This window comes from Orycteropus afer, unplaced genomic scaffold, assembly GCF_000298275.1.
Source record: "Orycteropus afer afer isolate SDZICR_OR568_19922 unplaced genomic scaffold, OryAfe1.0 scaffold00097, whole genome shotgun sequence".
Lineage (NCBI taxonomy): Eukaryota > Metazoa > Chordata > Mammalia > Tubulidentata > Orycteropodidae > Orycteropus > Orycteropus afer.
Genome location: NW_006921684.1, coordinates 9467208 through 9494639, shown reverse-complemented (window position 1 = coordinate 9494639; position 27432 = coordinate 9467208). Strand labels below are relative to the sequence as shown.

At 38.9% G+C, this 27432-nt stretch overlaps 1 protein-coding gene across 1 annotated transcript in view; it reads left to right on the top strand.

Annotated features, from left to right (window-relative positions):
• Window positions 1–27432, top strand: part of GRIP1 (glutamate receptor interacting protein 1) — a 515267-nt gene that overhangs the window by 433844 nt on the left and 53991 nt on the right. Inside the window, exons 14-16 of the mRNA XM_042781204.1 lie at window positions 9319–9399; window positions 19401–19470; window positions 21476–21621. Of these exons, the coding sequence (XP_042637138.1) occupies window positions 9319–9399; window positions 19401–19470; window positions 21476–21621 (297 nt within the window). The remainder of the gene's footprint in view (window positions 1–9318; window positions 9400–19400; window positions 19471–21475; window positions 21622–27432) is intronic.

Below are 27432 nucleotides of genomic sequence, written 5' to 3'. Positions count from 1 at the left end.
GTCTCAACACCAAAGGAATTACTAATCCAATTGAAAAATGGGCAGAAGACATGAATAGACACTTCACCAAGGAGGATATTCAGGTGGCCAGCTAATACATGAAGAGATGCTCACAATCATTGGCCATCAGAGAGATATAAATCAAAACAACAATGAGATACTGTCGCCCCCCAGCACTGATGGCAAGGTTCAACAAGGCAGAAAATAACAAATGCTGGTGGGGATGTGGAGAGATTGGGACTCTCATACATTGTTAGTGGGACTTTGAAGTGATACAACCACTGTAGACAGCAATATGGCGATTCCTTAGAAAGCTGGAATTGGAAATACCATTTGACCCAACAGTTCCATTACTAGGTATATATCCTAGAGATGTGAGAGCCAGGACAGTAACAGATACATGCACGCTCATGTTCATCACAGCACTGTTTACAATAGCAAAAAGATGGAAACAACCTATGTGCCCATCAGCGGAAGAGTGGGTGACCAAACTATGGTACATACACATAATGGAATGCTATGCAGCACTAAAGAATAGTGTAGAGTCTGCAAAACACCACATAATATGGGTGAAATTGGAGGACATTATGCTGAGTGACATAAGTCAATCACAGAAGGACAAATACAGTATTAGTTCCTTGTTGTAGAGCGTCAAGAAAAGGTTTATATATGGAGGGAAACTTTCTTTGTTGGTTGCCAGGGGTGGGAGGGGAGGGGAGGGAACAATGCAGAGAAAAAACAAAAAGTACATTGACCTGTGTCACTTTAGTTTTGTGTATTTTGCTGTACATAAATTATATTTCAATAAAATGTATTTAAAAAGAAAAAAGTGAACTGTAGATCCCAGGTCTGATGACTTGCATCCTGTCTTTACATCTTGTTGCATTGCTGCTTGTCTGCAAAGAGATGTTAAACTTAACAGGCATGAAACAATTAGACCAAGATTTCTCAGCCTGCAGTCCGCTGATAACTGTTTGTTGTGGGAGGTGGCTTTCCTCTGTGCTGGAGGAGGTTTAGCAGCATCTACCTACTACATTCTAGTAGTGCAATGATTAGCCCAATTTGACCTTCTTCATAAGCATTTGTCTATGGTATCATAGTGCCTAAGGCATTTGAATGCTAATCAGAAGTCTCCTGGTTCAAACCCACCAGCCACTCCTTGGAAGAAAGGTTGGGCAATCTACTTCCGTAGTGATACTGCCTCAGAAACCCAAGGAGGGGTTGCTATGAGTTAGGTTCAACTTAACGGCAGTGAGTTTGTTGTTTTTTTTTTTTGTTTGTTTATGAGCAGTATCTAATTATTGTGCTATAAATTCATTTTTATTTTATGGTTATCCTTGATATTTGTTCATTATTTCTTCAAAGCATACTTAATGTATATGTGTATTTTAATATTTATTGACTAAATGCTTTAGTGTCTTTGGTTTAAGCTCCTAAAAAAAAATAAAAGAAGAACTATGTCTATTGTACCTACTTTGGTCAGAGCCCAACTTATTATAAGGGCCAAGATAAAGGAACCTAAGACCACTTTCCCCTGCCCTTGATTGTTTAAAAAATCAGTAACTTACTCAAGTGAACAGAGATCACCTAGAATAGGACCATAAAAATTATTTCCCATTCTGTTATTCTCTTCTTCCTTACTCATGCGAAACATCACCAATGGATCCCAGCACCTTCCTGTTGAGTGAAGACAAAGCATCAGACCCCTCAGTAAATGATCTGGGTAGTCATCACTAATTGATGTACATCTTTTGGAACCTGTTGGAATGAGAAACATCTTTTTTAGCCGGTAGAGAACGAGGGACATTGGTAGGGAATCTCTGGATGTGAGCTATTTTAAGAATTCCCTTACCTTCTGGATCCTAATTGTTTGAATGTGAGTCATCCATTTCTAAAATTCTTCCTCAAACATATATTATGCCAGGATGTTAATTCCCAAACCCCTAAGTTCAGAGATAAGCTCTTTATTTTTTAAAATATTTTCAGTAACATAGAGAGTAGCTAAAAAGCTTTGAATGTGACTAAACTTTTGTTTAAATCTCTCTCTTTAAATGGGTATTGCTATACAAATAGCATTGTGATAACGTTAATGGAATTTTTTTTTTTAAGTTTGCAGTACTTATAATTCCATCACTTTAATAAAATAAGTTATTTTTTTTTACATTCTTTTACCAAAGTCCTTTACCATGCATATAATTTAATAAAGCTGTGTTTATGCAAAGTCACCACCTGTCTGTCAGTAGAGCCTTGTGTGTTGTTATGATGCTGGACAGGTTTCAGGGAGCTTCCAAGGTAAACACAGACGAAAGAAAAAGACCTGGCAATCTACTTCTGAAAATCAGCAAATGAAAATTGTGTGAATCACAGTGGTCTGATTCACAGCTGATTGTATGGATGTTGCAGGTTGTGCATGGTGTCACATGAGTTGGGGCTGACTCAGCAGCTAACAACAATAATCAAAGTATATTCACAACTTACATTTTGCCTTATTCAATATTGTTGCTATTGTTGTTGTTGTTGTTATGTGCCGTCGAGTCGGCCCCGACTCATAGCGACCCCTCCTTGGGTTTCCGAGGCAGTATCACTACGGAAGTAGGATTGCCCAACCTTCCTTCCGAGGAGTGGCTATATTGTTGCTATTGCTAGGTGCCATAGTTCTGACTCATCGCAACTCTGTGTGCAGCAGAACAGAACACTGCCTGATCCTGTGCCATCCTCACGGTCATTGCTATGTTTGACGTCATTATTGCAGACACTGTGTCAGTCCATCTCATTGAGGGCCTTCCTCTTTTCCACTGACCCTCTCCTTTACCAAGTGTGATATCCATCTCCAGTCCAGGGACTGGTTCTTCCTGATAACATGCCCCAATTATGTGGCATGAAGTCTTGCCACACACACTGAATTCTAAGGAGCATTCTGGCTGTACTTCTAACACAGATTTTATTTGTTCTTCTCACAGTCCATAGTATATTCTTATATTCAATATTTTTTGCCAACGTCATAATTCAAATTCCTTATTCATTGTCCAGCTTTTGCATGTATATGAGACGATTTCACTGTGGCTTGGGTCAGGCACACCTTAGTCCTCAAAATAACATCTTTGCTTTTCAATACTCTAAAGAGGTCCTTTGTAGCAGGCCCAATGCAATACATGGTTTGAATACTTGACTGATGCTACCATGGGCATTGATTGTAGATCCAAGTAAAATGAAATCCTTGACAACTTCAGTTTTTTCTCCTTTTGTCATGATGTTGCTTATTGCTCCAGTTATGAGGATTTTTGTTTTATTTATGTTGAGGTGTAATCTATACTGTAGTCTGTAGTCTTTGATCCTCAATAATAAGTGCTTCAAGTCTTCTTTGCTTTCAGCAAGCAAGGTTTGTCATCTGCACATTTCAGGTTGTTAATGAGTCTTCCTCTAATCCCAATCACACATTCTTCTTCATATAGTCCAACTTCTCAGATTATTTGCTTACCATAACACATACCTTTCCTGACTTTAAACCACACAGTATCTCCTTGCTCTGTTTGAATGACTTCCTCTTGGCCTATATACATTTTCCACATGAGCACAATTAAATGTTCTGGAATTCCCATTCTTTGCAATGTTATCCATAATTTGTTATGATCCACACAGTGTGATGACTTTTCATAGTCAATAAAACACAGATAAACATCTTTCTGATATTCTTTCTTTTAGCCAAGATCTATCTCAGCAGTGATATCCCTTATTCCACATCCTCTTTTGAATCCAGCTTGAATTTCCAACAGTTCTTTGTCAATGTACTGGTATAACTGTTTTTGAATTATCTTCAGCAAAATTTTACTTGCGTGTGATATTAATTATCTCATTCTATAATTTCAACATTCACTTAGATCACCTTTTTTTGGAATGGGCACAATACAGATCTCTTGCAATCTGTTAGCCAGGAGGCTATCTCCCAAATTTCTTGGCATAGACAAGTGAGCACCTCCAGGGCTGCATGTGTTTGTTGAAACATTTCAATTGTTATTCCATTAATTCCTGGAGCCATGTTCATTAATGCCTTCATTGCAGCTTGGACTTCTTCCTTCGATACCATTAGTTCTTGATCACATGCTGTCTCCTGAAATGGCTGAACATCAACCAATTCTTTTTGTACAATACCTGGGTATTCTTTTCATCTTCTCTTGATGTTTCCTGTGTCATTCATTATTTTGCCCATATGATCATTCAGTATTGCAACTCAAGGCTTGAATTTTTTTCTTCGATTCCTTCCGCTTGAGAAATGCCAAGTGTGTTCTTCCCTTTTGGTTTTCTAACTCCAGGTGTTTACACATTTCATCATACTACCTGACTTTGTCTTCTTTAGTCACCTTTTGAAATCTTCTGTTCAGCTCTTTGAGTTCATCATTTATTCCATTTGCTTTAGCTACTCTATGTTTAAGAGCAAGTTTCATCCTTATTCAATACTGTCTTTTCAAATACCAATCTACATTTGATACCATGAGTATTTGAAGTTTCCACTTTAATTCTGAAATTACTTTGTTGGGAAAACAATACCACTTTATTCTGGATAGAAGTCCCAGTAAAAAATCCCATCAAATGGATGCTTGCCATCATTACTAGCAACGCTAGTGTTTTTTTCTGAGTGGATGAAAGTTAAGCATTGCACTCGCCCCCTTAGCATCATTAGTTTTTTCAAATTTCACAAATGTGTTCAAGTTGATAAATTATGATTTGGTATAATCTTACTGTGCCAATAACAAATGATTAAGGCAGAAATGCAATGAACTGGAAAGAAAAAAGCCTTTGCTTACTCCAATGTGCTTTTAATTATAGCATTAAGAAAGATAAAGAAAAATCAGGGAAGCACAAAATAATCACATGGAATTCTAACAAATTAAGCACCATTTGTTCTCAGATTCTATTTACTTACTCTAAACCGAATTTTTGAAATACTGGATATTTTTTCCTATTTCTCTACTTCTTTAAGAAACCCCAACTAAAATGTGTCTTTGCTTTAGCAACGAAATAGTTAGGTAAGGGGAAAAAATAAATAAATAAATAAATCATCTTGACACTTAAAGATTAAAATGAAGCCACAGCTTGATCAAAGAGATTCATTTGTTGATATTTGCTCATCGTTATAAATATTTCAAATCTGATGTAGTCAAAAGTGATACATTACTGTTTTCCAGGAAGTGATAATATCACAAGTGTCATTAACAGTGTTAATCTTAGCCAAGGTTGCCTGCCTTAAAAATGTATAAAAGCAAAATGTTGCTATAGTAACTACTGTAGTTCAGTATTTCTCAACCCTTGTGATTCAAAGACCTTATCGTATAAGCATAGCATCGTTGACAAGATTTTATATACAAACATACACTATTGTTGTTGTCAGTTGCTGTCAAGTCATTTCTGACTCATGTCAACACTCATGTCAGCTCTATGTAGAACTGCTCCATAGAGCTTTCAAGGCTGTGACCTTTCAGCAGCAGATTGCCAGGCCTTTCTTCCAAGGCACTTATATGTGGGTTTGAACCACCAACTTTTTGGCTCTTATTTGAACAATTAGCCATTTGTGCCACCCAGGGACTCCCAAACATACATACATACAGTATGCTCCCCTCCCCATTTACAGAAGAATTTTCCTTAAAACAGCAAAACTGTCAAAAATACATGAAATGAGTTTCATAACTAGCAAAGCCATTTTGTCTTCTAAAGCTTCTTGCTCATTTACTTATGGCCCATTTATCCAAGTAATTAAATAATTTATTCATGGTATACTCTTACACACTTGTGTGTGGGGTGGCGTGTTCTGTTTAGCTCCTATCCCACTTCCTCTTCAGGATCAATATGTTTATCAGAGATTTTTCCATTACAAGCAACAGAAATGCACTAGGTTAGGCAAAGAAGAAGCATTTATTGGAAGTATACAAAGCATTTCTCAGCCCCTAAGGACAGTGTAGACAGCCCCTGGAAGGGCAGGAACCAAGTATCAAGGGCTGTCAAGAGCAAGAACAGCCTCTCTCTTCAGGGCCTCCTGGTCTCTCTTCCTGTATACTTACTTCTTTTCTTCCTTCTCCCTGCAGACTTGCTGTTGGTGCATATGGGCAAAATGAAGCCACTTCCAGATACCTCTCAGCCCCCTTGTCTATGCTGGGGCACTTAGCCTTCCATTGCTGGGACAGGGAGTGGGGAGGAGTCAGGAGAGAGATGGAAGAGGAAAAATGGAGTTGAAAAATCTTTTAAAAGTAAATATTTATGATACTTGCAGTACCTAAAGTAAGAAAATGAAACACCAGTTTTTGCACTCCCCCCACCACCTCAGTTCTCTTTTTCTTCCCCAGTGCATCAAAATTAGTTAGTCTTTTGAAATTAATTGGAAAAATAATTTTCCCTTCCTTAAGTCTTGTTGGGATACAAACTTTTTCTTATGTTTTTGTTTTATTGTGGTTAAGTAAAATATACACAACAAAAAAATTGAAGGTTGAAATATACACAACAAAACCTTCAACTATTTTCACTTGTACAATTCAGTGACTTTGATTACATTCCTTATGTTGTGCAGCTTTGTTGCTATCCATTTCCAAATTATTCTACTGCCATTAATAAACTCGACACTTCCTAAGCAAAAGCCCTTCCTTTCCCCCTCTCACCCACTCTGGTAGGCCCTCATAATCTTTGGTTTCTGTATATTTGCTTGTTTCATATAAGTGAGATCATAGGGTATTTGTCCTTTTGCAACTGACTGACTTCACTCAACATGATGTTTTCTAGGTTCATCCATGCTATACATGTATCAGGACTTCATTCTTCTCTATGGCTCTGGAGTATTCCAGTGTGTATATGTGCCTCATTTTGCTTATCCGTTCATCTGGTGGACATTTTGGTTGTTTCTACCTTTTGACCATTAAAAAAAGTGCTGCAGTGAATATTGGTGTACAGAGTACAAATTCATAATGAATAAAACCAAAAAAAACCAAACTCACTGCCATCGAGTCAGATCCGACTCATAGCGACCCCTCCTCGGGTTTACCAGGCGGTATCACTACGAAAGTAGATATATAAACAAACAAACAAAAATATGTAGGCTCACTTATTGGCTGATTAGAGTGTAACTTGAGAACTGCAGTGAAACTAAAGGTATTAACTCATATCTATAATACTCACACAGTGACATCTGACAGAACAAGAGAGTTAAGAAGAGGGGCAGGAAGTGGGAGAAGGGAGCAGATTTTCTCATTCTGCTGAAAAGTGACTGAAGAACAGAATGGAAGGAGGAGACCAGAGGAGAAAGGCCTCCTTCACCCACCAGCACTAGCTGAGAGAAGGGGTGGATTCATTTTCACAGGTGGCTTTCTAGAAGCCTGGAGTTTCCCTGGAAGTCAAATTTTTTTGTCCTCTTCAGTTTAATATTCCATGCAAACCATCTGAGTTGGAATATCGGATGCTGCTCCTGTACAAGGCTAAATTTCTCATGAGAAAGGACAAAAAGGCCAAGAAAGCAAGTAAAGGGAGAACAAGGAAGGGAATACTCCAACCCTCTCTGCTTCCGAGAAGACTGTTCCTAGATTTCCACCTCTGCTTTGCAGGGACTGACGATGTATTAGATATGTGATTGGCAAATTGGACCAGAGGCCCTAGGGCCTAGTGATTCTATACATTTCACCATCGTAGTTAATTCTTTGTTTGCAAGTTGGAGAACTAGCCTTGAGCAAAACTAAGCAGTAAACTTTATTTAAACTATAATCTTCTCCAGCTCAAGTTCTGTTTGCTTCTTGGAGTCCTTTCTCACTTCTTTCTAAAGCTTTTAGAAAGGGATTATAATTATTAACAACTTAGTATGAATAGAAGTTAACATTCCCAGAGGATATTTCCATTGTACCCTTCTCTCTAACTGAAGGTCTCCAGATTGTTAAAGCAATTTTAAGAGTATATTTAAGAATGGGTAGCAATTTCTCTGGGAGCTCTGGTAGCGTACTGCCTAAGGCACTTGACTGCTAACCAGAAGGCTGGCAGTCCAAACCCACCAGCCACGCCTCGCAAGGAAGGTTGGGCAATCTTACTTCTGTAGTGCTACTGCCTCGGAAACCCAAGGAGGGGTCGCTATGAGTTGGGTCCGACTCAATGGCACGTAACAACAACAACAGCAATTCCTCTGTGTCCCTGAGCAGTGCAAATGATTAACATACTAAGCTGTTAGCTAAAAGGTTGGAAGTTTGAGTCCACTGAGAGGCATCTCAGAAGAAAAGGCTGGTAATTTACTTCTGAAAAACTAGCCATTGGAACCTTATAGGGCAGAGTTCTACAGTGGTACATGGGCTTCACCATGAGTCAAAATCAACTTGAACACAACAGGTAACTGTTAGCAGTCCCTGCTCAAATACTAGTCAGACCTTGATAAAATCAACTTAGTTCTGTCCAGGATTGAGATTCAGCCAGGGCACACTCGTTGCCTCTGTTGCTGTACTGGGTGGCCAATATCTGAGCCCACCTTCACCCTGCTCCAGTGCCCCTCTGACCCCTGATTCTCCCTTGAAACTTCTAGAGCTCTCCAGATACTCAAGGGCCATTCTTGGCCCAATTGGGGCATCTTGGACCCCTGTGCTTTAAGATTATAGTCTGTATCAGTTCAATTATGTGGTCAGTACCATTCTGGTTGTTAAATATTTTGAATATCACCCGTTTCCACCTCTTTAAGTGTTCTTTTCACTATCTACATGACAAATTAAGGCATACACACACCCTGCACACACAAACACCAAAACTGATAACCAACACAACAACCTGACATCGCTCCTGAAATCTGCTCCCTCCAACTAACTTCAGAAATCAGATGAAAAAACAAAAATGTGCTGAATAGTAAAACATGGGAAAATATAGTTGGGGAAGAAAGAAAATAACCAGACCTGTGGGTCTCAAGCTTTACCATGATTAAGAATCACCTGGAGAACATGTTTAAAAAGCAGATTCCTTGTCTCTCTCATCAGAGGTTCTGATTCCATAAATCTGAGATGATTCAGAAATGTCTTTTTTACGTGCACCTCAAGTAATTTTGATGCACGCAGTGCCTGAGTCACATCTGAGAAATACTGAACTCTACTCTTGCTGTGAATTATGCATAGTTGCCTATGTATGTATGTATGGGTCATATATTCATCACTGTGAATTTAATTCACCAAGACATTACAGAAATTGATTGTACTTGAGTTCTTGCAGTTTTAATTACAGATGATTATGAAGCAAGTATCCCTGATGCCCTCTTATTAATTGGTGCTACACTCTTCTTGCTCTTCAATAAACACACTCTTCTTTGCTTTGAAATTACAGAGTCTGTCATCCCAAGTAGTGGAACGTTTCATGTGAAGCTGCCTAAGAAGCACAATGTGGAACTTGGAATAACCATAAGCTGTAAGTAGAAATTTTTTTAAAATTTTTTTAATACTGGATTTCTAAAAGACACTAGCAAATTGTCTTATCAGATTGTTTGCAGGTGAAGCAAATGTTTTAAGTGTCATTGCCAACTTTCTTGTAATGATACCAAAATTTATATGAATGGGACCAATTCCTTACATTGTTTCCAATCTTACATTTCTTCATCTATAAAATGACAAGTGATAAGTATATAATATATATCTGTCTCACATCCCCTGTGAACAAGTAGATGGGCATATAAATACATGTAAGTTCTCTACATTTTCATATATTATGAATTTGGGTTTCACCATAAGCTGCTTAACTAGCAAAACTTATATTTATTTCCTTTTAAGGTTATCTTCCCATCTTTTCACTTGTTGTTGTTGTTACTTGCCATCAAGCCAGCTGACTCACTGCAGCCTTATGTATAATAGAACAAAACGGTGCCTGGTCCTGAGCCATCATCATGATCATTGCATTTGAGTCCATTGTTGTCTGTACACTATGCATCTCTAATCCTTTTCACTAAACAAATACAGCATCTCTTACCTTAGATTCCTGACTTCCTCCATGGTGCAGAGTATCTGGGTAACCAAATCAAAAGGAAAAAGCCGGATACATAAAATTCTCTCATTTCCTTAGATTCTAGACTTACAACTGCTTTGGTAGAACCACTTTGAAAATTTCAGCCCCAATGCAGTTTTGTAGAATACAAATTGAGAATTTTGTGCTTTTAATAGCCATAGGTGAAATTCATCCATAAGTGAAGTAGGAAATGAAGCATATGATTAATGCATAATGACCAAAGCTGACATAGAAGCAGTATCTGTGACCAAGAGGTGGTCCCATCAAGAAAGAGTGATGAGGCCACATAAAAGTGCCCTGTTAATATACTCGGTCAGACAGCATTTATGTCAGTGACTAAGGCAAAAATAAATAAAAGTTATTGATTGGGCAGTGTGAAATGAGGTTGTCCATTTCAACTTTTTCTATATAAATGTAGCACTGAAAATGAAAGTTTATTTATAACCAGTAAACCACAGATAATTAGTGCAATCCTGTGAAGGAATGAAACTAGAATTCTGAACAAATACTAAGAATAAGAAAGCCATAGACAGGGAGATCTTTGAAAGCAGGAGTTCAACAGGACTCTCTTGGTTTTTCTGGTCTCACAAGTTTTCTGCCTTTGACAGGATGCAGTCTTACCACTTTTCTATAGCTCATTTTGATAGAAAAATATTTTAGTTTTCCTTCCCTGACAGGTTTCCACCTTACATAGTTTCCAGACTTTGCAGGTTTTACTGTAGAGGAGTGAGAAGTTGTATACTGTATCCCCCAAGCCCTCGAGCAGCCTATTGAGAGAAAAGTAGGCCTGAACAGCCTGATGTGTCTTTCAGTGACTGGAGAGATGAGGTGGTGCAAAAGGGCATGGAGGAGGCAACCTCTGACCTCCTCTAACTTCACAGAACCGAATGCACTGCCATCAAGTCAATTCTGAGTCATAGCAACCCCCATTGGGTTTCCAAGGCTATAAATCTTTAAAGAAGCAGACTGCCTCGTCTTTCTTCTGCAGAGAAGCTGGTGGGTTCGAACCATGAATCTTTTTGTTAGCAGCCAAATGCCTTAACATGACGCTACTAGAGCTCCTCCTAACTTCACAACAGGGAGAGAAAATTGCCATCAGCAACCAGGCTGATTCCTATGAGGCAGAAGTCAGACATGCCGCCACCCTCCAACCCTTTTACCTATTCTGACACCAGCCGTCCCTTGCACAGCATTCTACTTCTCTGCTGCGTTTGATAAGTCATTGCAGTGACCACACAGAACTCACAGACTTTACTCATAGTTAGGAGAGTTATTAGGTAAGCAACAGGTTACAATTCAGGTTCGGGAACACTCAGGATACATTTCTTCAATCAGGACAACCCCCTCTCCGCCGCCATGTCCACAGGCATACCTCTCTTTGGCCCTTGGCCTCTCAGCCCAGTCTCCGCCATGCTCAAGCAAGTGTTACAAAGCTCCTTTAGCTCTGCCAATAGGTGTACCCCCTTTCCACCAGCAAGCACTTAGCTTTCTGGCTCCATGGACCAACAAACCCACTGCTCTGTCTCATGCCAGTCTCTCAGTTCTGGTGCCTCTGCTGCCACCATCTTTCTGCCGTCGTCTCAGTGCAGGGATCTTGGGTCCAAGGACATGCTTCGCTCTGGGCTCTTCTCTCCGGATGGTGAGACTGCCCACTTTCCATCTATGGGATGGTTCATTTTAAGCCTAGCAAGATGGCAAAACTGACCATTCTTCATATTAGGATTCCATACACCTTATTTAGAAGCTCTGGTGGCATAGTGCCTAAGGCATTTGACTGCTAACCAGAAGGCTGGACGTTCAAACCCACCAGCCACTCCTCAGAAGGAAGATTGGGCAATCTACTTCTGTAGAGATACTTCCTCGGAAACCCAAGGAGGGGTTGCTATGAGTTGAATCAGCCTGACGGCAGTGAGGTTTTTTGTTTGTTTCTTTTTGTTTTTTTTATACCTTATTTGCACAGTCCTACCCCCACAAAGGCACTATGAACCTTATTGACATCATTAACAAGCTACCCAATCCCCTTAGTGGGCCACAAGCACCTTACACATGTGTAGCTCCACCCAGTCATCTGTTGGGAGTCACAAGACCATGAGTAGAAGAACCATATTAAGTAATTCACTGTACCACAGATGGGGTTTTGGAGACAGCGTTATTGAAGGTGCTACTAAAGTTGTTTATGCCTTTCACTGGGTAACTTAGTGTTCTCAGTTTGTTCACCATGAAACAAAGACATTATGTCATTATTCTGTCAACAGCAGCGGGTACTGGAATTAAGGGCAAGCACATCAGTACTTAACTATTAAAAAAAATTTGCAGAACCCATGTAACCTTTGGGTGGTCATTTGTTCTGTTTATTCCGTTCCATTCATTTATTTTATCAGAACTAGCTGTGAAAGTGGTACCTCCTGGAAATGTGTACAATGTAGAAAGGGCCTACCTTCCATTGCTTTCTTTGTTTTGCCTGAATTCCATAAGTACCTTTTGAGTGCTCACCATACCCTAGGCCCTATACAGGTCTGAAAATACAGCCCCTGTCCTGAGAGTTGCCCACTGCCTTGGGTATACTAAAGATGCCTACCCATAAGAAGTACCTGTCATCATTGCCACAGAGTTCTTTTACTCTCAAATTTTAATGAGGTAGAACTGGTCTTCTTTTGATTGTTATTTGCAATATATTCATTCTCAAAAATTGATTTAAATAAAAATATAATTTATTCAGGGGAGTACCTATTTTAAAACTACTCCTGTGATATATTCCTTTTGAAAAATAAATGTTCATATATTCAGTTTGTTTGTGATGTAGTCATGTAAAAGTACACACAGAACTACAAAATACTTATTCACATGAAAAATTGCTTTAAAGTGTACATGATAATGGTGGTATGCATGTACTAAGTATTACTTCTAAAACTGATTTTAATTCCAATAATGACAACAACCTGAACCTCCACAAGAATGGTCAGAATTTTAGTCAGCCATAAGCTAACACTATTCGTGGAAGCTAAAGTGTTAGTCTATTCCTGGATGGAGAAATGATACATAAGCCTGTCGAGCACAGTTGTCAGCCCTTCTAGAGCTACAGCTCCATTTACACAACCAATCATCACCATGCTGAGTTTGTGTCTCCTTGTGGGAAATATTCATATTTTCCCAGTGAGAAAGAAGAATTTACTTAAAAAAAATTGTCCAGAGTTCATTTTCATTATATGAGATAGCAAACTCCTATGGCCTAGCACATTCCTGGCATCTACAAGGTGCTTATTAATTACCTCAATTTGTTGAATAAATGAGAAGTCTTTATCTGCAAACAGTCCTGTGCTAAGCACTGTGCATGCCAGGAAATTAGCTTTTAAGGGGGATGATGAATATAGATGCTTGTTCAAAGGCTATTGAGTGACTTGAAGAATCACTGACTTGGGAAGTGATTGAGAGCATGGACTAAGAGCCCAGGCTGCCAACTCCCCTCCTCCTGTAGACCTTGGGCAATTTCCTTTACCTCTCTGTACCCAGTTTCCTCATCTATAAAATGGGGTACTTTCCTCAAAACAAGGAGCTCTGGTGGTACAGTGGTTAAGGTATTCAGCTGTTAACCAAAAGGTTGGTGGTTAGAGCCCACCAACCACTCTGTGAGAGAAAGATAAAGCAGTCTGCTCCCATAAAGATTTACAGCCCTGGAAACCCTATGGGGCAGTTTTATCCTAAAGGGTCGCTATGAGTCAGAATTGACGCTATGGCAATGGGTTTCCTCAGAGCTTGTTGAGAAGATTAAATTAGCATATTTAAAATACATAGACCACCTGGGAACTCTAATCCATATTAGTGCTGTAATGATGATTGTTCTTGTTAATACCTTCATTATTTATTTTACACATAGAGCCTGGTGAAATATGTTAAGCAAAGATCTAAACTATAAAATTTAATGTGAACTATATTTGCACATGGCAGCCCGCATGAGTCAGATTCAACTCATGGGAACTGATTATACTTTTTTTTTTGGGGGGGGGGGAGTCTATCTCTCCATAATTTTCCAAAGTATTGGAAGAAATGAAGAGACCCTTTTCTCAAACACACACAGACAGTATATTAATGGAAGAGCCACTGTCAGGACTTAGTGACTTTTCTCACAATCTTTATACAGAGTTCCACTTTCTGTCTTATAAGAAATGGCCCTCCATCTCTTGAAGTATACCATTACAGCTTTCACACTCAGATTATGGCATACTCTGTTATACCTAATTGACTGAGAAATGAGTCCCTCTGATTTGGGATGTGTTGAGCAGTTTTAGAGTAATTTTCCTAAGCTCCCAATGCATAAGATACTAATATCAGGTATTACTTTTCTTCGTGTTATTTCCGTAATACAAGTGAGTTATTGTAGAAAATAATGTGAGACAACCTAACAGAAGGATGCAGCTGGAGACCAGAGACCACATTCTGGTTGGCTGCATACCTCAGCCATTCAGAAAACAGCCACATCCCTCTGCTATACCCACCTACCTTTCAAGTCAGAGAGAATGCTGATTGTCTCTGTCACCTTCAGTTGTCAGTCAAGCCCTTTTGATATTAATGTTTTCTTTTGAGATTTTATTACAGGAATCTGTATCTATTTTGTACCTGGCACAGCATTAAGCCTTTTATATGTTTTTCCTTATTTAATCCTCAAAGCAGCCCTATGACATCTATTTTCATTTTATAGAGAAGAAAGTAAGGCTTAGCTGGGTAACTGGCCCAATGACACAGAGCTAATAAAAGGCTAAGCAGGGATTCAAACTCATTCTGCCCGACTTAATGCTGGCTTTACTTTCACTGCCCCACTCATCCCCATCACCATCTGATTGATGAGCCTTCCCAGACCCTATATCAGAAGAGCAAGAGGCAGCATTTTGTGAGTGAAGTTAATTTGTTGGCTTTCCATTTTAGTTGTGACTAAATTGTTTGCCGAAACAAAAGCTGGCCTTACTTTTTCTTTCTTTCTATCTTTTTTTTTTTGTAAAATCATAAAGAAGCTTTTATGACAAGCCCAACAAATCTGTCATTTTTCCCTTAAATTTTCAGCATATTTAGAAGAGAATGGTTTGCTTTTTGCCAGCTTTGCCATAAAAACTGTACTCACAGCTCCATTTCCAATTAAACAACTTGTTTTACTTGCCATGTATGGTTGCAATTAAAATAAAGCACAATGATTTGATTGTGTGTGTGCACACGTGCATGCATGGCTGTCTATGTTTTCCAGTATGGTTTGGAAACTCTATGAGCCTCTTTGAGCAGAGGACCTTGACTAATAGAGTAAGTTCCAAGAATGGTTGGCTATTATAGAATATTCTTAAAATACTTTGTTCATTCATATTTAATTAGCTTGACAATTCAGATTTCACCTGCCTTCAAATACAGAAAAAAGTTATTTAAATCATGGTAAATCCTTCATCTGACAGCTGTTTGAGGGGAAAGAACCCATGTTCTCTATAAGAATATGTTTTTGATAGTGAGGTGTAACCAGTGAATTTAAAACTTCAGGGATCAAAAGATGATTGATTCAGCTCTGCTTCCACTCAGAACATTAAATTGAATATAACATTTTTTGAAAGGCAAAATCCCACTGGAGAAAAATGAAAGTAGACAAGGGTAAAAAATTTGGAAATTACAAAGAAGATGGAGAAAGATGAATTTATCGTAAAAAGCAGATGGGGAAGTTGTGAATAAGCCTGATTTACACCCTAATCTCCCTAAAGCCTCAGGAGTTGGTGAAACCAGGAACTTCTGGAAGTGAGAGTAGCAGTAGAGCTGAGACAGGAAGACTGGTTGAAAGAGTATTAGGAATGAATTAGTTCTACCTCAGCCTGTATGACCATGAGACCAGAAGAACTAGGTGGTGCCCAGCTACTGCTGTCAACCACTCAGAAGGGGATCAGTACAGGAGATCCTGGATAGAGTGGGAGAACAACGTGGAACAAAACTCAAAATCATTAAAAAAAAAAAAAAAAACACCAGGCTTACTGGTCTGGTAGAGACTGGTGAAACACCTGAGACTATGGCCCCTAGTAACCCTTTGGGCCTAGAATTGAACCCACTCCTGTGGCTTCCACCCAAACAATAGACAGGCATATAAGGTGAATATTTACACCAGGTAGTACACTCCTTAGAAGAATCAACCATGGGAGATCAGAAATGAAATATTTGCACAGGAATATAGCTCAGAGAGCAGGAATGTATGGGAAAGATAGGCACACAGAAAAGGTAACCACAGGGAGGAAGTAGGAAGAGAGCTGTTACATTGCAAGGACTGCAGTCAAATGTCATGAAACAAAATCTGCATGAACTGCTGTATGGAAAATGATTTTGCTCTGTAAACTTTCACCCAAATCACAATGGTGAAAAGAAAAAAAAAAAAAGAATTTGTTCCTCAGATGTCATCCCCATCTAGCACAGCCAACCTCCCCTACCCCACTCAAAGAGCAGAAGCCTAGAGTTTTCTTCCTTGGAAAGCATAAAATGAAGGATCTCTGGACTGGAAGAATATAGCTGAGGCCAGCAACTGTTCTAAAAGCAGAAATTAAGGGAAAGTTTTTACAAACTAAATGTTAAGACTGTCAACCATCTTTCCCCAGTAAACTCATCGAATCTAGGAAGCCAGGCTTAATATGTTCCCAGCAAAAGACAAAATCAGGGCCATATTACCCAAAGAAACAGCCTGGGCTGGACTATACAGTGAAGAGGAGGAAGAGATTTTAAAGAAAAAGCTATCAAAGAAAACTTAGGAAAAAATATGATGAAAGGGAAAAGAACCCCAACCTCAGCAGTCTTCGAGAGGAGCGATTCCTGCAGGGCAAGCATCTTAGCTCCATGCGTCTGTCGCGTGGAGGCCAGGCCAGTGTGCCGAGGAGATGGCTGTGTGCTAGAGGGCAAGGAGCTGGAGTGCCAGCTGAAGGAAGCTGAAGCCCAGAAAGACAAATAAATGCTCCTCACTCCCATCTTCACTCATATGCATTCAAGGTACTTATCCTATTTTTTTTTTTTTTTAACAAATAGGAGGTTTTAAGATGAAATATAGTAAATAGTTCAGAATCTAGTTGTGGTAGTTAAGTCTGAGTGTCATCTTGGCTGGGCCTGGTTGAATGGCTGGGCAGTATTCCCCATGATGAGACTGGTAATCAACTCCATGGTGGGATCTACTGTGAGCAGCTGAGTAGCTGCCTTAGGGAATGTGGTCTGCTTCCTGTACATAAAGAGAAGCCTTGGGCAATGGTCTCTAGCTTATGGCATTCTTGAACTCTGCATGTAGCCGTGTCAGCAGCCTGCCATGTTCTGCTGATCTTGAGACTTTCAGTGGACTTGAATCAGTGGCCTACCATGTGGTTTGGTAATATCGATTCTGTGCCTTTTTACTTGTCAGCCTTGGGTTTGTCAGCTTCAGCAGCCAGCAGCTGAGTGAAGAAAAGCCTCTAGCTTTAGTGGGCTGGGAGCAGGAGGCAGAGCTGATGTCCAAGACTGAGAGGCTTTCACCCAGCCCCTAGAGCCTGGCACTTTGAACTCAGACTTAAAGCCTCCAAATTGTAAGAATAAACTCCTGTTTGTTAAGGCCATCCCATTTGTGGTATATTCCTGTCAGAGTGGCATTAGGTAACCAGAACACTAGTAAACAAGAAAATGGCTGCCATACACATCTGTAGTTCATAGAAGTTTCAAACCTCTCTGCAAAGTTCTGTGGGTTTTTCCGGGAGGTCACAGCACTGTTTTCCTCTGTTACAAAGATGATAGAGGTGGTTTTGATGTGTTTTATTGCCTCTACTATTGTTTAGTTTCACAAAACATTTCAGTGGATCATGGATTTTTTAAAATGCCAAAGGAAACAATGAGTGTTATGTGGGTTCTCCAGCTTGTCACAATATTGTGTAAATACATTAACAGATGCTAGAAAAGTTGCATTTTCTGTAATAACAAAGTTTTTATTTTTGTGCCCTCTGCCCAGAACAGTTTGCAGTTTTGAAATATGACATGAGTAAAAATGCTAAATGTTTATATTTCTCTAGAGGAATTATACCAAATTATTGACTACACATTTAACTTATAAATTAATTGTAGAAAATAGAATGTTTTGCATACTTTGCTAGCAGCTAAGAATAATGATTGAATGGAGTTCCATTAACATTTCTGATAGAACAATTTAGACAGTGAGTAAGGTGTTGGTGTGTGTGTTTACTTTTTCTTCAAATGTTGTGTTGAGATATTTGACCATCTGTTCTTCTGCATAAACATTTTCCTGGGATTCAGATGGGATTAGGGATATAATATGGTTCTGTGATTATTATGGGGTTATCAGATTGTTTATAATAAAATCTCCCTTTAGGGGTCTTTTAATGGTCTTAAAAAGGAAATCACTTCAGGCTCCAGGTTGGCAAAACATCTTCCCTTAGAGGCAAATTGTTTTTTTTTTTTTTTTTTTCAAATGTTAGTTTGGTTAATTTTAAGTATCAAATGCCTACATTAAACTTTCTAGGGCAAGAGTAATATTTCCAAGGTTAATCTAAATAGATTCTTGTTTCTAATTGAGCTTTATCAAATGGGACTGTTTCTAAGAAAAGTTATAAAGCCCAGCTATACCATGGTACAGGATGATAGTTTTAGCTGTAAAGTCAGTGAAAGTTACATGTGCCTGTTTAGAATATGAGCATTATCAAAATATAATTAGGTAGCAACAAAATATTTTTTATTGTCAATAAAATTAAATGGTCACATTCAAGAACATTTCAGAGGTTTCCAGGTATGAATTTGCAAGCAGAATTTACAGATTTATAGTCCATACAATCTACTTCCGTAGTGATACCACCTCGGAAACCCACGGAGAGGTCACTATGAGTCGGGGCCGACTCGACAGCACATTACAACAACAACAACAACGTCCATACAAGAAAACAATTTCCTTCGGGGGGGGGTTAAAAAAAAGGAATGTAAACTAGTAGTTCTCATCCATTTTCCTACCCAATACACTTGGGAGTGTGACACATTCCTGTCAACAGTGGTGTCTTATCATTGGAAAGGAATGGAGGGACCACATATCAATGCCTAGTTGGTTTTAATACTTTCTTATTAGGGTACCCAACTTTCACCTCCACTCTTGAAAATCACTGATTAAAATAGATGCAAACCTGGTGGGCAGCTGATTTCATTATGTTTTCTCCAGTTGCAAATTTTAAATGACTTTGCTTTTGTTTTTAAGTTTACCAGTATTTTAATGCAAATATAATTTTAGATCAAGAAGATAGAATGTGTGTATTTTCTAATTAATTTGCTGATCATCTTTGCTTTTAATATAAACTGTACTTGCATTAGCAGTTATTGTAAAACAGGGAAATACATAGCAGTGATTGCTCCACGGATATGTAGATGTCATTATTTTGTCTTCCTTATTGCAGCACCGTCCAGTAGGAAACCAGGGGACCCCCTTGTCATTTCAGATATCAAGAAAGGCAGTGTGGCACACAGGTAAGGAAAATGGATGTCGGGCCTATTCCAAGTCATCTCTTAAATAAAATAGCAATGACCTCTTCAACACCCAAGGCAGACCTTGCTAATAGATCACTGGATTCTCTTGCTCCAGGCAACCACTATTCATCCATGAGATTTTGACATCCTGTATGCCAGTGACTGCTAAGATGTTTCCCCTCATGTCAATTTATTTCCATACACAGTGAGCTAATATTGTTTTTTTAGGGTCTTTCATGAGTCCAGCATATGTTCTCCTTCACTGTTCACCTTCTGTCCTTTATTTTCCAGCTTAAAAATTGAAAGTCCTCCCAGTTAAAACAGGAGAGAGTTTTGCTCCATGCTAGGCATGTCCTCCCTGGTCAAACCAGGTCCTTAAGCTTTAAACGATGTCCGTGTTTCCTGTTTGGTTTGAGCTTCCTCAAATTTAGACTATCTGGATTAAAGAAAAGGACCAATAGGCACTAACTTCTTACCTTCCACTTTCCAAATCCCATCACAGTCAGGAGTTCTCAAACTTTTTTATTTCACAGATCAAAAATATTTTTAAATATTGAGGGTATTGGTATAAGATTGTTAACTTACTTTTCATTTTTCAAATAAGGACTTGGAAAAAATCCCATCTATGATCACAATCATTTCATTGAAGAGACACTATTTTAACATTACAAAAGTAGGAAGGACAGTGTATGAGTTAAAGTATAAGCTAAGTATTGAGTCAAAGAGACTCATAAGTACAGGGGTTCAAACAAGACGGAAGTTGGTTTCTCATGTAGCTGTTGGGACAATCCAGAGTTGGGGGAGTAGCCCTGCCATCTACCCCAGCTGACTGTGGTCATTGCAGTTTTGTATTAGAGCAGATAGGAGGAAGGGTAGGTGAGAAGAGTCTGAGGCAAGCATCTTACGGGAATGAACTCGAAGTTGAATATATCACTTCCCAATTTCAGTGCCAAATTTAGTCCCATGTTGACAACTATTAGTCATGGAGGTTGAGACTTGTGCACTGAGACAGTGAGCCCATGTATGTACCCAGCTAAAACCTGAGAGGGTTTATTACTAAAAGAAGGAAAAAGAGAGTCGATACTGGGAAACCATTAGCAGTGTCTGTCGCAGATATAATGTTTTAAAGAATAGTTCTTCCCAATACATTTACAGTTGTAATGTAACCTTTCTTACAAATATGTGTGTGTTATACACATGTTGCTGTTGTCGGATGCCTTTGAGTCTGTTTTAACTCATAGTGACCCTGTGTGACAGAATGGAACTGCCCCATCAGATTTTCTAGACTGTAATCTTTACGGAAGCGGATCACCAGGTCTTACCTCCAAAGACATGGGGTGGGTTTGAACTACTAACCTTTTGGTTAGCAGCTGAGCACTTAACCGTTGTGCCACCTGGGCTCCTTTAAACACATACAGACATGCACAAACACATATCCATACTATATTCTCATTATTTTTCTCATTTCATAGTGGACTTTGAAAACTTTCAATAGGCCTGTATGGTCCATGGTCATTATTAAAGTATCAAGGGGCACTCTTGGTAAAATGACAGAGACTCCAAGCCTCAGGCCTCCAGTAGCTCCATCCCACCTTGCTTCCTCTCACTCCCTCAGCCCTCTTCTAGTGTCTGGACTGCCAAGGATCAAAAGTGCTGCAACAATGTGGAGGAGCATAAGGATATCTGGATCTCTACAGATTCCAGCCCATTACCTCCCTTCCTAGGAACCTTAAACTTCCAAAGTGAAGCTTATATGAATGTCCTGATTTAATTTGAAAAAAGATGAGAAAAATGCTTTTAATACTGTGCAATGTAATGCCACAGCAGTCATCCAAAATAAGACTGGAGAAAAGGGGAGGGGAAGTATTTGTCTTTAAAGTACAATTTAAAAGCAGTTGAAGAACCTCTTAAGACTACCATAATGCTACATTATGCTTAATGCCTCTTTAAATGGCCTAGTGAAGTGCTTGTTACTAGTTATGTGCTGCATTGCATTTACTAACAGAACTGGAACCCTGGAACTTGGCGATAAATTACTTGCAATAGACAACATCCGGCTGGACAACTGTTCCATGGAAGATGCAGTTCAGATCCTCCAGCAGTGTGAAGACCTGGTGAAGCTCAAAATCCGCAAAGATGAAGATAATTCAGGTATTGGTAGCATCCTTAGTTCTAAAACTGATCTTTTTAACTGCCCATCTGTCACAAAAGATATTAGATCTGGATGTTTTAAATACAACAGCTGGTTACTGACATTGCAACAATCTTTTACATTGTTAAAAGGATCTTTAAATTGTGCATAGATACTGTAGTGTGAGTTTTAAATAACAGTACTTTTAAATAATATAATTAAGATGTTCATTATATAAACATTATTTTAACTGTATTAAATTTTTTTTTAAAAGATGAGAACTAAATAATCACCCAATACTACCCTAATACAATGGAACTAGTAATTTTCTACTCTTTGTTGGTATTTATGTTACATAATTATAACCATAGTGAATGTTACATTTCTTAATTTATATTATAAACATTTCACCATTTTATAAAGTCTTAATATCTATAATTTCTTATTGACTACCTATAATTTATTTACCATATTTCTCTTCTTAAATAGTTAGATTACTTCCATTTAAAATATATATATATATATATAGTAGCTATTACTACCATGGATAGCTTTATGCATTTTTTCTTCTTATTTCCTAAGGAAAAATTCCTGGAAGTAAGAGTGCTGAGTCAGAATAAAAAGGATTTTTTTATTATTATTTTCTTGTGCCATGTCATTCTCTAAAAGGGCTGTACCCACTCTTAGTGCCTTCTGCAGTGTGTGGTGACAGTGGCACAGTCCTTCGTGAACTCTTGTAGGCCTGTGGGCCTCAAGATCACCCGCAGAGGTTGTTAAAACATGGATACTGGGCATTACTCCAAGTTGTTGTGGAAATTCTGGATTTCTAGCCAAATTTCAAGTGATACTACTGCTGTGGTCCAAGGACCATCCTCTCTGTGGCTGTGCAATGGAACTCCTTTTACATGCATATGATTAGCAGTGATGGTTGGTCCATTAATTGAAAAAATCAGATAATGTGGAGAATAATAGAAAATGATATATCCATAGGGTAAAGATTTAATTTAAAATGTTTCCAATCTTATGGGTGAGTCCAGGGCCTTCCCTATGAATCTGATACTGTTAATTAGAGAATTAGAGTTACAGGTCTTCTTATTTTTTCCCCCAAACCATAGCCTTCCAAAAACCCACTGCCATTGAGTCGATTCCGATTCATAGCGACCCCCTTTGGGTTTCTGAGGTGACAAATCTTTACTGAAGTCGATTGCCCAGTCTTGCTTCTGCAGAGTGGCTGGTAGGTTTGAACCACCTCTGGTTAGCAGCCAGATGCCTTAGTCACTCTACTACCAGAGCTCCTTAACCATACCCTTAGTGTGTAGATAATGATTTCCAGTTTGAATTTTTTTTAAAGCAGTAATAATTTAAGGAATTATTGCAAGTAGTCTTTCATATAAGTAATATGAATGCTTACTCCATTTACATTTTGATGATTTTCCCCAATGTTTTAGAGTTTTTTCTCTACATAATTAACAGTAGATTTTTGCCTAATGCCTCCCACCACCACCCTTAATGAATCTTTCCAAAACATTTGACTTTGACTTTATAGAAATGCTAAACTCATATTTAGTAGGTTTTTCAAGAGTAAATTATAGAGGTACAATAACAAGTACAAATGGCTTAAACAGGCTTGGAAATAAACATAATAGACTAGACATTTTTAAGCTTACAACTCAAGCTATAGCAGGAGAAGAAGTGGTCATGGGTACTAGAGAGAGAAACCATTTACTCTTGAGCATTCCATGACAGTGGTTAGTATATTTTACCAAGAGGATGGAGAACCACAATTAATCCAGAAAATTGGTTAAAAAGAGATTGGCTAAGGGAACTTCTATTTTGTACAATTTCATCCCAACCAATAATGAGTTATTGTCAGTATTCTGGTATCTCCATAATCCAAATCATCTAGATCTTGAGTTCATGGTCATGTCATGATTCCTATTCAAAGTCAAAACAAGTCAGTAGTTACACTCATCAGAACAGGTGGTAATGATGATTACATCCAAATACATTTTATTATAGCCAACATTTAAAAATATGCATAAGTTTGTCCTCATTGTTATTTCTCAAGCAACTGATTTTCTGTGCCAATATTTGCATCCCTTTTCTTATAACCCTGCTTCAAATGCACTTTCCTATTTGGGATTTATTTCAAGAGAAGAGTAAAGCCTCCAGCATGGGTCTGGGTTCTGTCCTAGTGAAGAGGCAATGCCCTGTGGAGTAACCTATTTTGCATGATTTGCCAAGCTAAGCAGATCTCAGCTACCTTCCTTGCAGAGTAAAGAAGCTAAGGCAGAGATGAATATGTATGGTGCACACATTTGGCAATGCTCCCAATTCCAAAGCCAGGGTGTGCAGACAGGTTGGCAGGAATTTGAGAAACAACTCAGCCCTTGGAGAGCTAGATCTTATGTCCAGTTGCTGATTTCCTTTAGCTCTTTTTCTCTCCATACTTTTCTGCCTATAGTCTCTATGCCTAAGACTTTGGTAAGTTTCACGCTGATTAAGTATTTTTAATTATTAAGAGGTCCTATTTTTAAAATCCACTGGTAGCATAGTGCCTAAGGCACTTGACTGCTAACCAGAAGGCTGGCGGTTCAAACCCACCAGCCACTCCTCGGAAGTAAGGTTGGGCAATCCTACTTCCGTAGTGATACTGCCTCGGAAACCCAAGGAGGGGTCACTATGAGTCGGGGCTGACTCGACGGCAAATAACAACAACAACAACAACAACAATTGCATTAAAAAACAAACTATACGCAAAATAGGACTATAAAGATAAGGGAGAGCCCTATTTACCCAAACCAGATCTCTCAAATTTGTATACTATAACATAAACTCATTGTATATTCATGGCATGTTTTTATAATAGATGGCTAAAATGAACACCTGATCATCTATGTGGACGAATTGGGGTGATCCTGGTATTCTCATCCTCTCATTAGAACAGAAATACAATTTGAGTATCTGAATGTTTTCTTATTCAGAGTAAAACAAGAAAAAAAACATTACTCAAAATGTAAAATGTGATTACAAATTAGCTGAAGGCAGTGTTTGTAGTCATAAAAAGCACAAGCTTTTAAATTCCAGCTATACGTCATTTGAGCTGTGGAAGTCTGATCAAGTTGCTTAATCTGAGATTTGGTTCCATTTTCAGTAATGTTTATACAATACTGCCTACCTCAGATAGTAACTTGTAACTTGAAACTATCATAGGCAATACTCAATGCTTGGGGGCTATTTTTATTATTATTATTTTATCTTGAAATGTCTCTCCCCACATTTGTTCCAATCTGTCATCAAGCTACAACTGAGTGGAAAGTAGACTTTAATCATTACAGCAGTCACTGATTTTGGAAGTTTGATTTTGTGCTTAATCTAAAATAATGGTGATGATTTGAACTATCACATTGAAGTGTTGCCCTCCTTTGTCTCAATATTTAGAATATTAATATTCAGTGTTTTTCTCCTGAAATGTTGCTCCTACTAATATTGGTCTTTCTGCACTTCGGGGTCTTCTTTCTTTAACGCTCCACTCTTTGTTGTTCAGCGATGGTCCTCTCACCAGTTACACAAAGTTTATAACTAAATGTAATTTGTTTCCCTCAGCTGCAAAGTACTGCTACTGAGTTTAAGAGATGTTGCTTGGAAGTGAAAGCATTTCTTTCACCTGCACTAGTCTCATTACTCTACCATGAAACTTACCCAAAAAGATGCTGACACTACTCTCAAATATTAAAGGCTTTCTTTTCCATTCATTCATGCCATCAGCATTTATTTATTGTCTGTGAGGTTCCAGGTACTGTGCAAGAGACTGCTTAGGTAAAAAGGGCTCAGTCGCTATCTTTAAGTTGGTCACCACCTAAAGGAGAGACTGAAGAAAATCAGTAATGAGCAATGTGACGAATGCTTCTGGGGTGTGTCCAAGCTGTTAAGAGAATGTGGCGGAATCCATTTCAGCCTCAGAAGCTCAAGGAAATGCTTCGAACAATCTTGGTCTTGAAAGGCAGTGGGAAGGGTCCCCAAACTGCAAATTGTTGTTATTGTGTGCCCTCAAAGCAATTCCAACTCATAGAGACCCTCAGAGTAGAACTGTCCCACAGGGTTTCCTCTCAGGCCGTAATCTTTATGAGCGCTGACTGCTAGGGTTTTTCTCCTATGGAGTCACTGGTGGGTTCGAATCGCTGACCTTTCCATTAGCAGCCAAGTGCTTAACCACTATGTTACCAGGGCTCCTTAGCTCGCTAGTTGTGAGACTTGGAAATTAAAGAAACAAACTAAAGAAAGTTCAGATTCGACCCTTAAGCACTCAGCAACTCTTCAGAGCAGGACTATTCTCAGTAAAGTATTCTGATATAACCACTTAAAATGACCACACAACACAGTGGAAGCTATAGGGAGTGTAGTTCTAAATTGTTGCTTTTGCCAAGTCTCTCTAACTCCAAGAAACTTAGCCATACCCAGAAATTAATTCCATCACTTTCAGCTGAAATGAACTTTGGTTGACCTGCACTTTATGGTTTCCAAAGGCTCGTTCCCAAACCCAAGCCTCCTATTTGACCACAGACACAGCTGCCAGTATGGATTCTAGCCAGATAGTTTTCATTTTGTTAAACAGGCGGCACTCAAGAAGCCTGAAAATAACATTGCAGATAAGTAATGCTGCAATTTTGCATCTGTTCCGTGGTCCCATTAATTTTCTTAACTAGAGCTGAGCAGACAAACAAGTAGGCTGGCCCCTTTCACATCTTTCCCTAAGAGTTGTAAACCTTCTGTTGTGATTTAAAAAAAAAAAAAAAAAAAGGAAAAAAGCTGTTTATAATACCATTAACATCTGTGTAGGCTCACTTTGAAACTTACTGGTGAGCCTGCATTTCTTCTTAGAAAGTTTCTGTTCTGCTTAAACACTCTAGTTGCTCCTTTCTGAGCCGAGCAGCCGCAAATAGAGAGTACCTTGGAGCACTTCCACCACCCAAATGATCTAAGCATCCCTTCCTAAATGGCAGTTATTACTCTCCTCCAAAGCTGCTGGGGCCTACAAGCGCCAGTTGGGCAAAAGCCCGAAAAAACAGATGGAAGTGGAAGTGCAGCCTGAAACCCTCAGGCTCCCTCAAACACTCTTGGAACTGTGGGTGGAGGATGTTCTAGGCTTGCTGGTCTTCACACTGGCAGCCCAGGTCTTATTCTCACATTCAGAATGCACCAGATTGGGTTTATATTACCCGCCTTGGAGAAGGAAGCTAGCACTTGGCATCGTAGGGGGGCCCACTCACAAAGGTTCTTTAGAGACCTCTTCCCTCAGAACCAGATTGCATGCCAGCATTCATTCATCTATCCATTCATTTGTTCAGCAAGCATTTACTGGAGTCTCCTTGGGCCCAGACTGACTTCTAGGCTCTGGGGATATAAAGATAAAAAATTGGTTTCAAGTTGATCCTGTTCTATTGAAGGAGATACATAGAGAGAGAATTAAAATATAGTGAAAATGTTAAGGCATTTTCAGTGAGGGTGACATCACTCATCATCATCACTCATATCACCAGTGTTTTCAGTGGGAAGCCTTCTCACTTAGGGTGATATCACCCCTAAGAGGGACCAAAAATTGATTCTTGGAGAGCAGAAAATCTGAGATGGCTTGTGGCCCTCTAGAGGTCAATTCTATCAGACTAAATCTTACTCCGTATACTCTCATTAGAAAAAAAAATAATAAAACCCATCACTGTAAGTCAATTCCAACTCATAGTGACCCTATAAAAAACCAAAAACCAAACTCAACTGTCATCGAGTTGTTTCTAACTCATAGCGACCCCTATTGGGTTTCCAAGGCTGTAAAT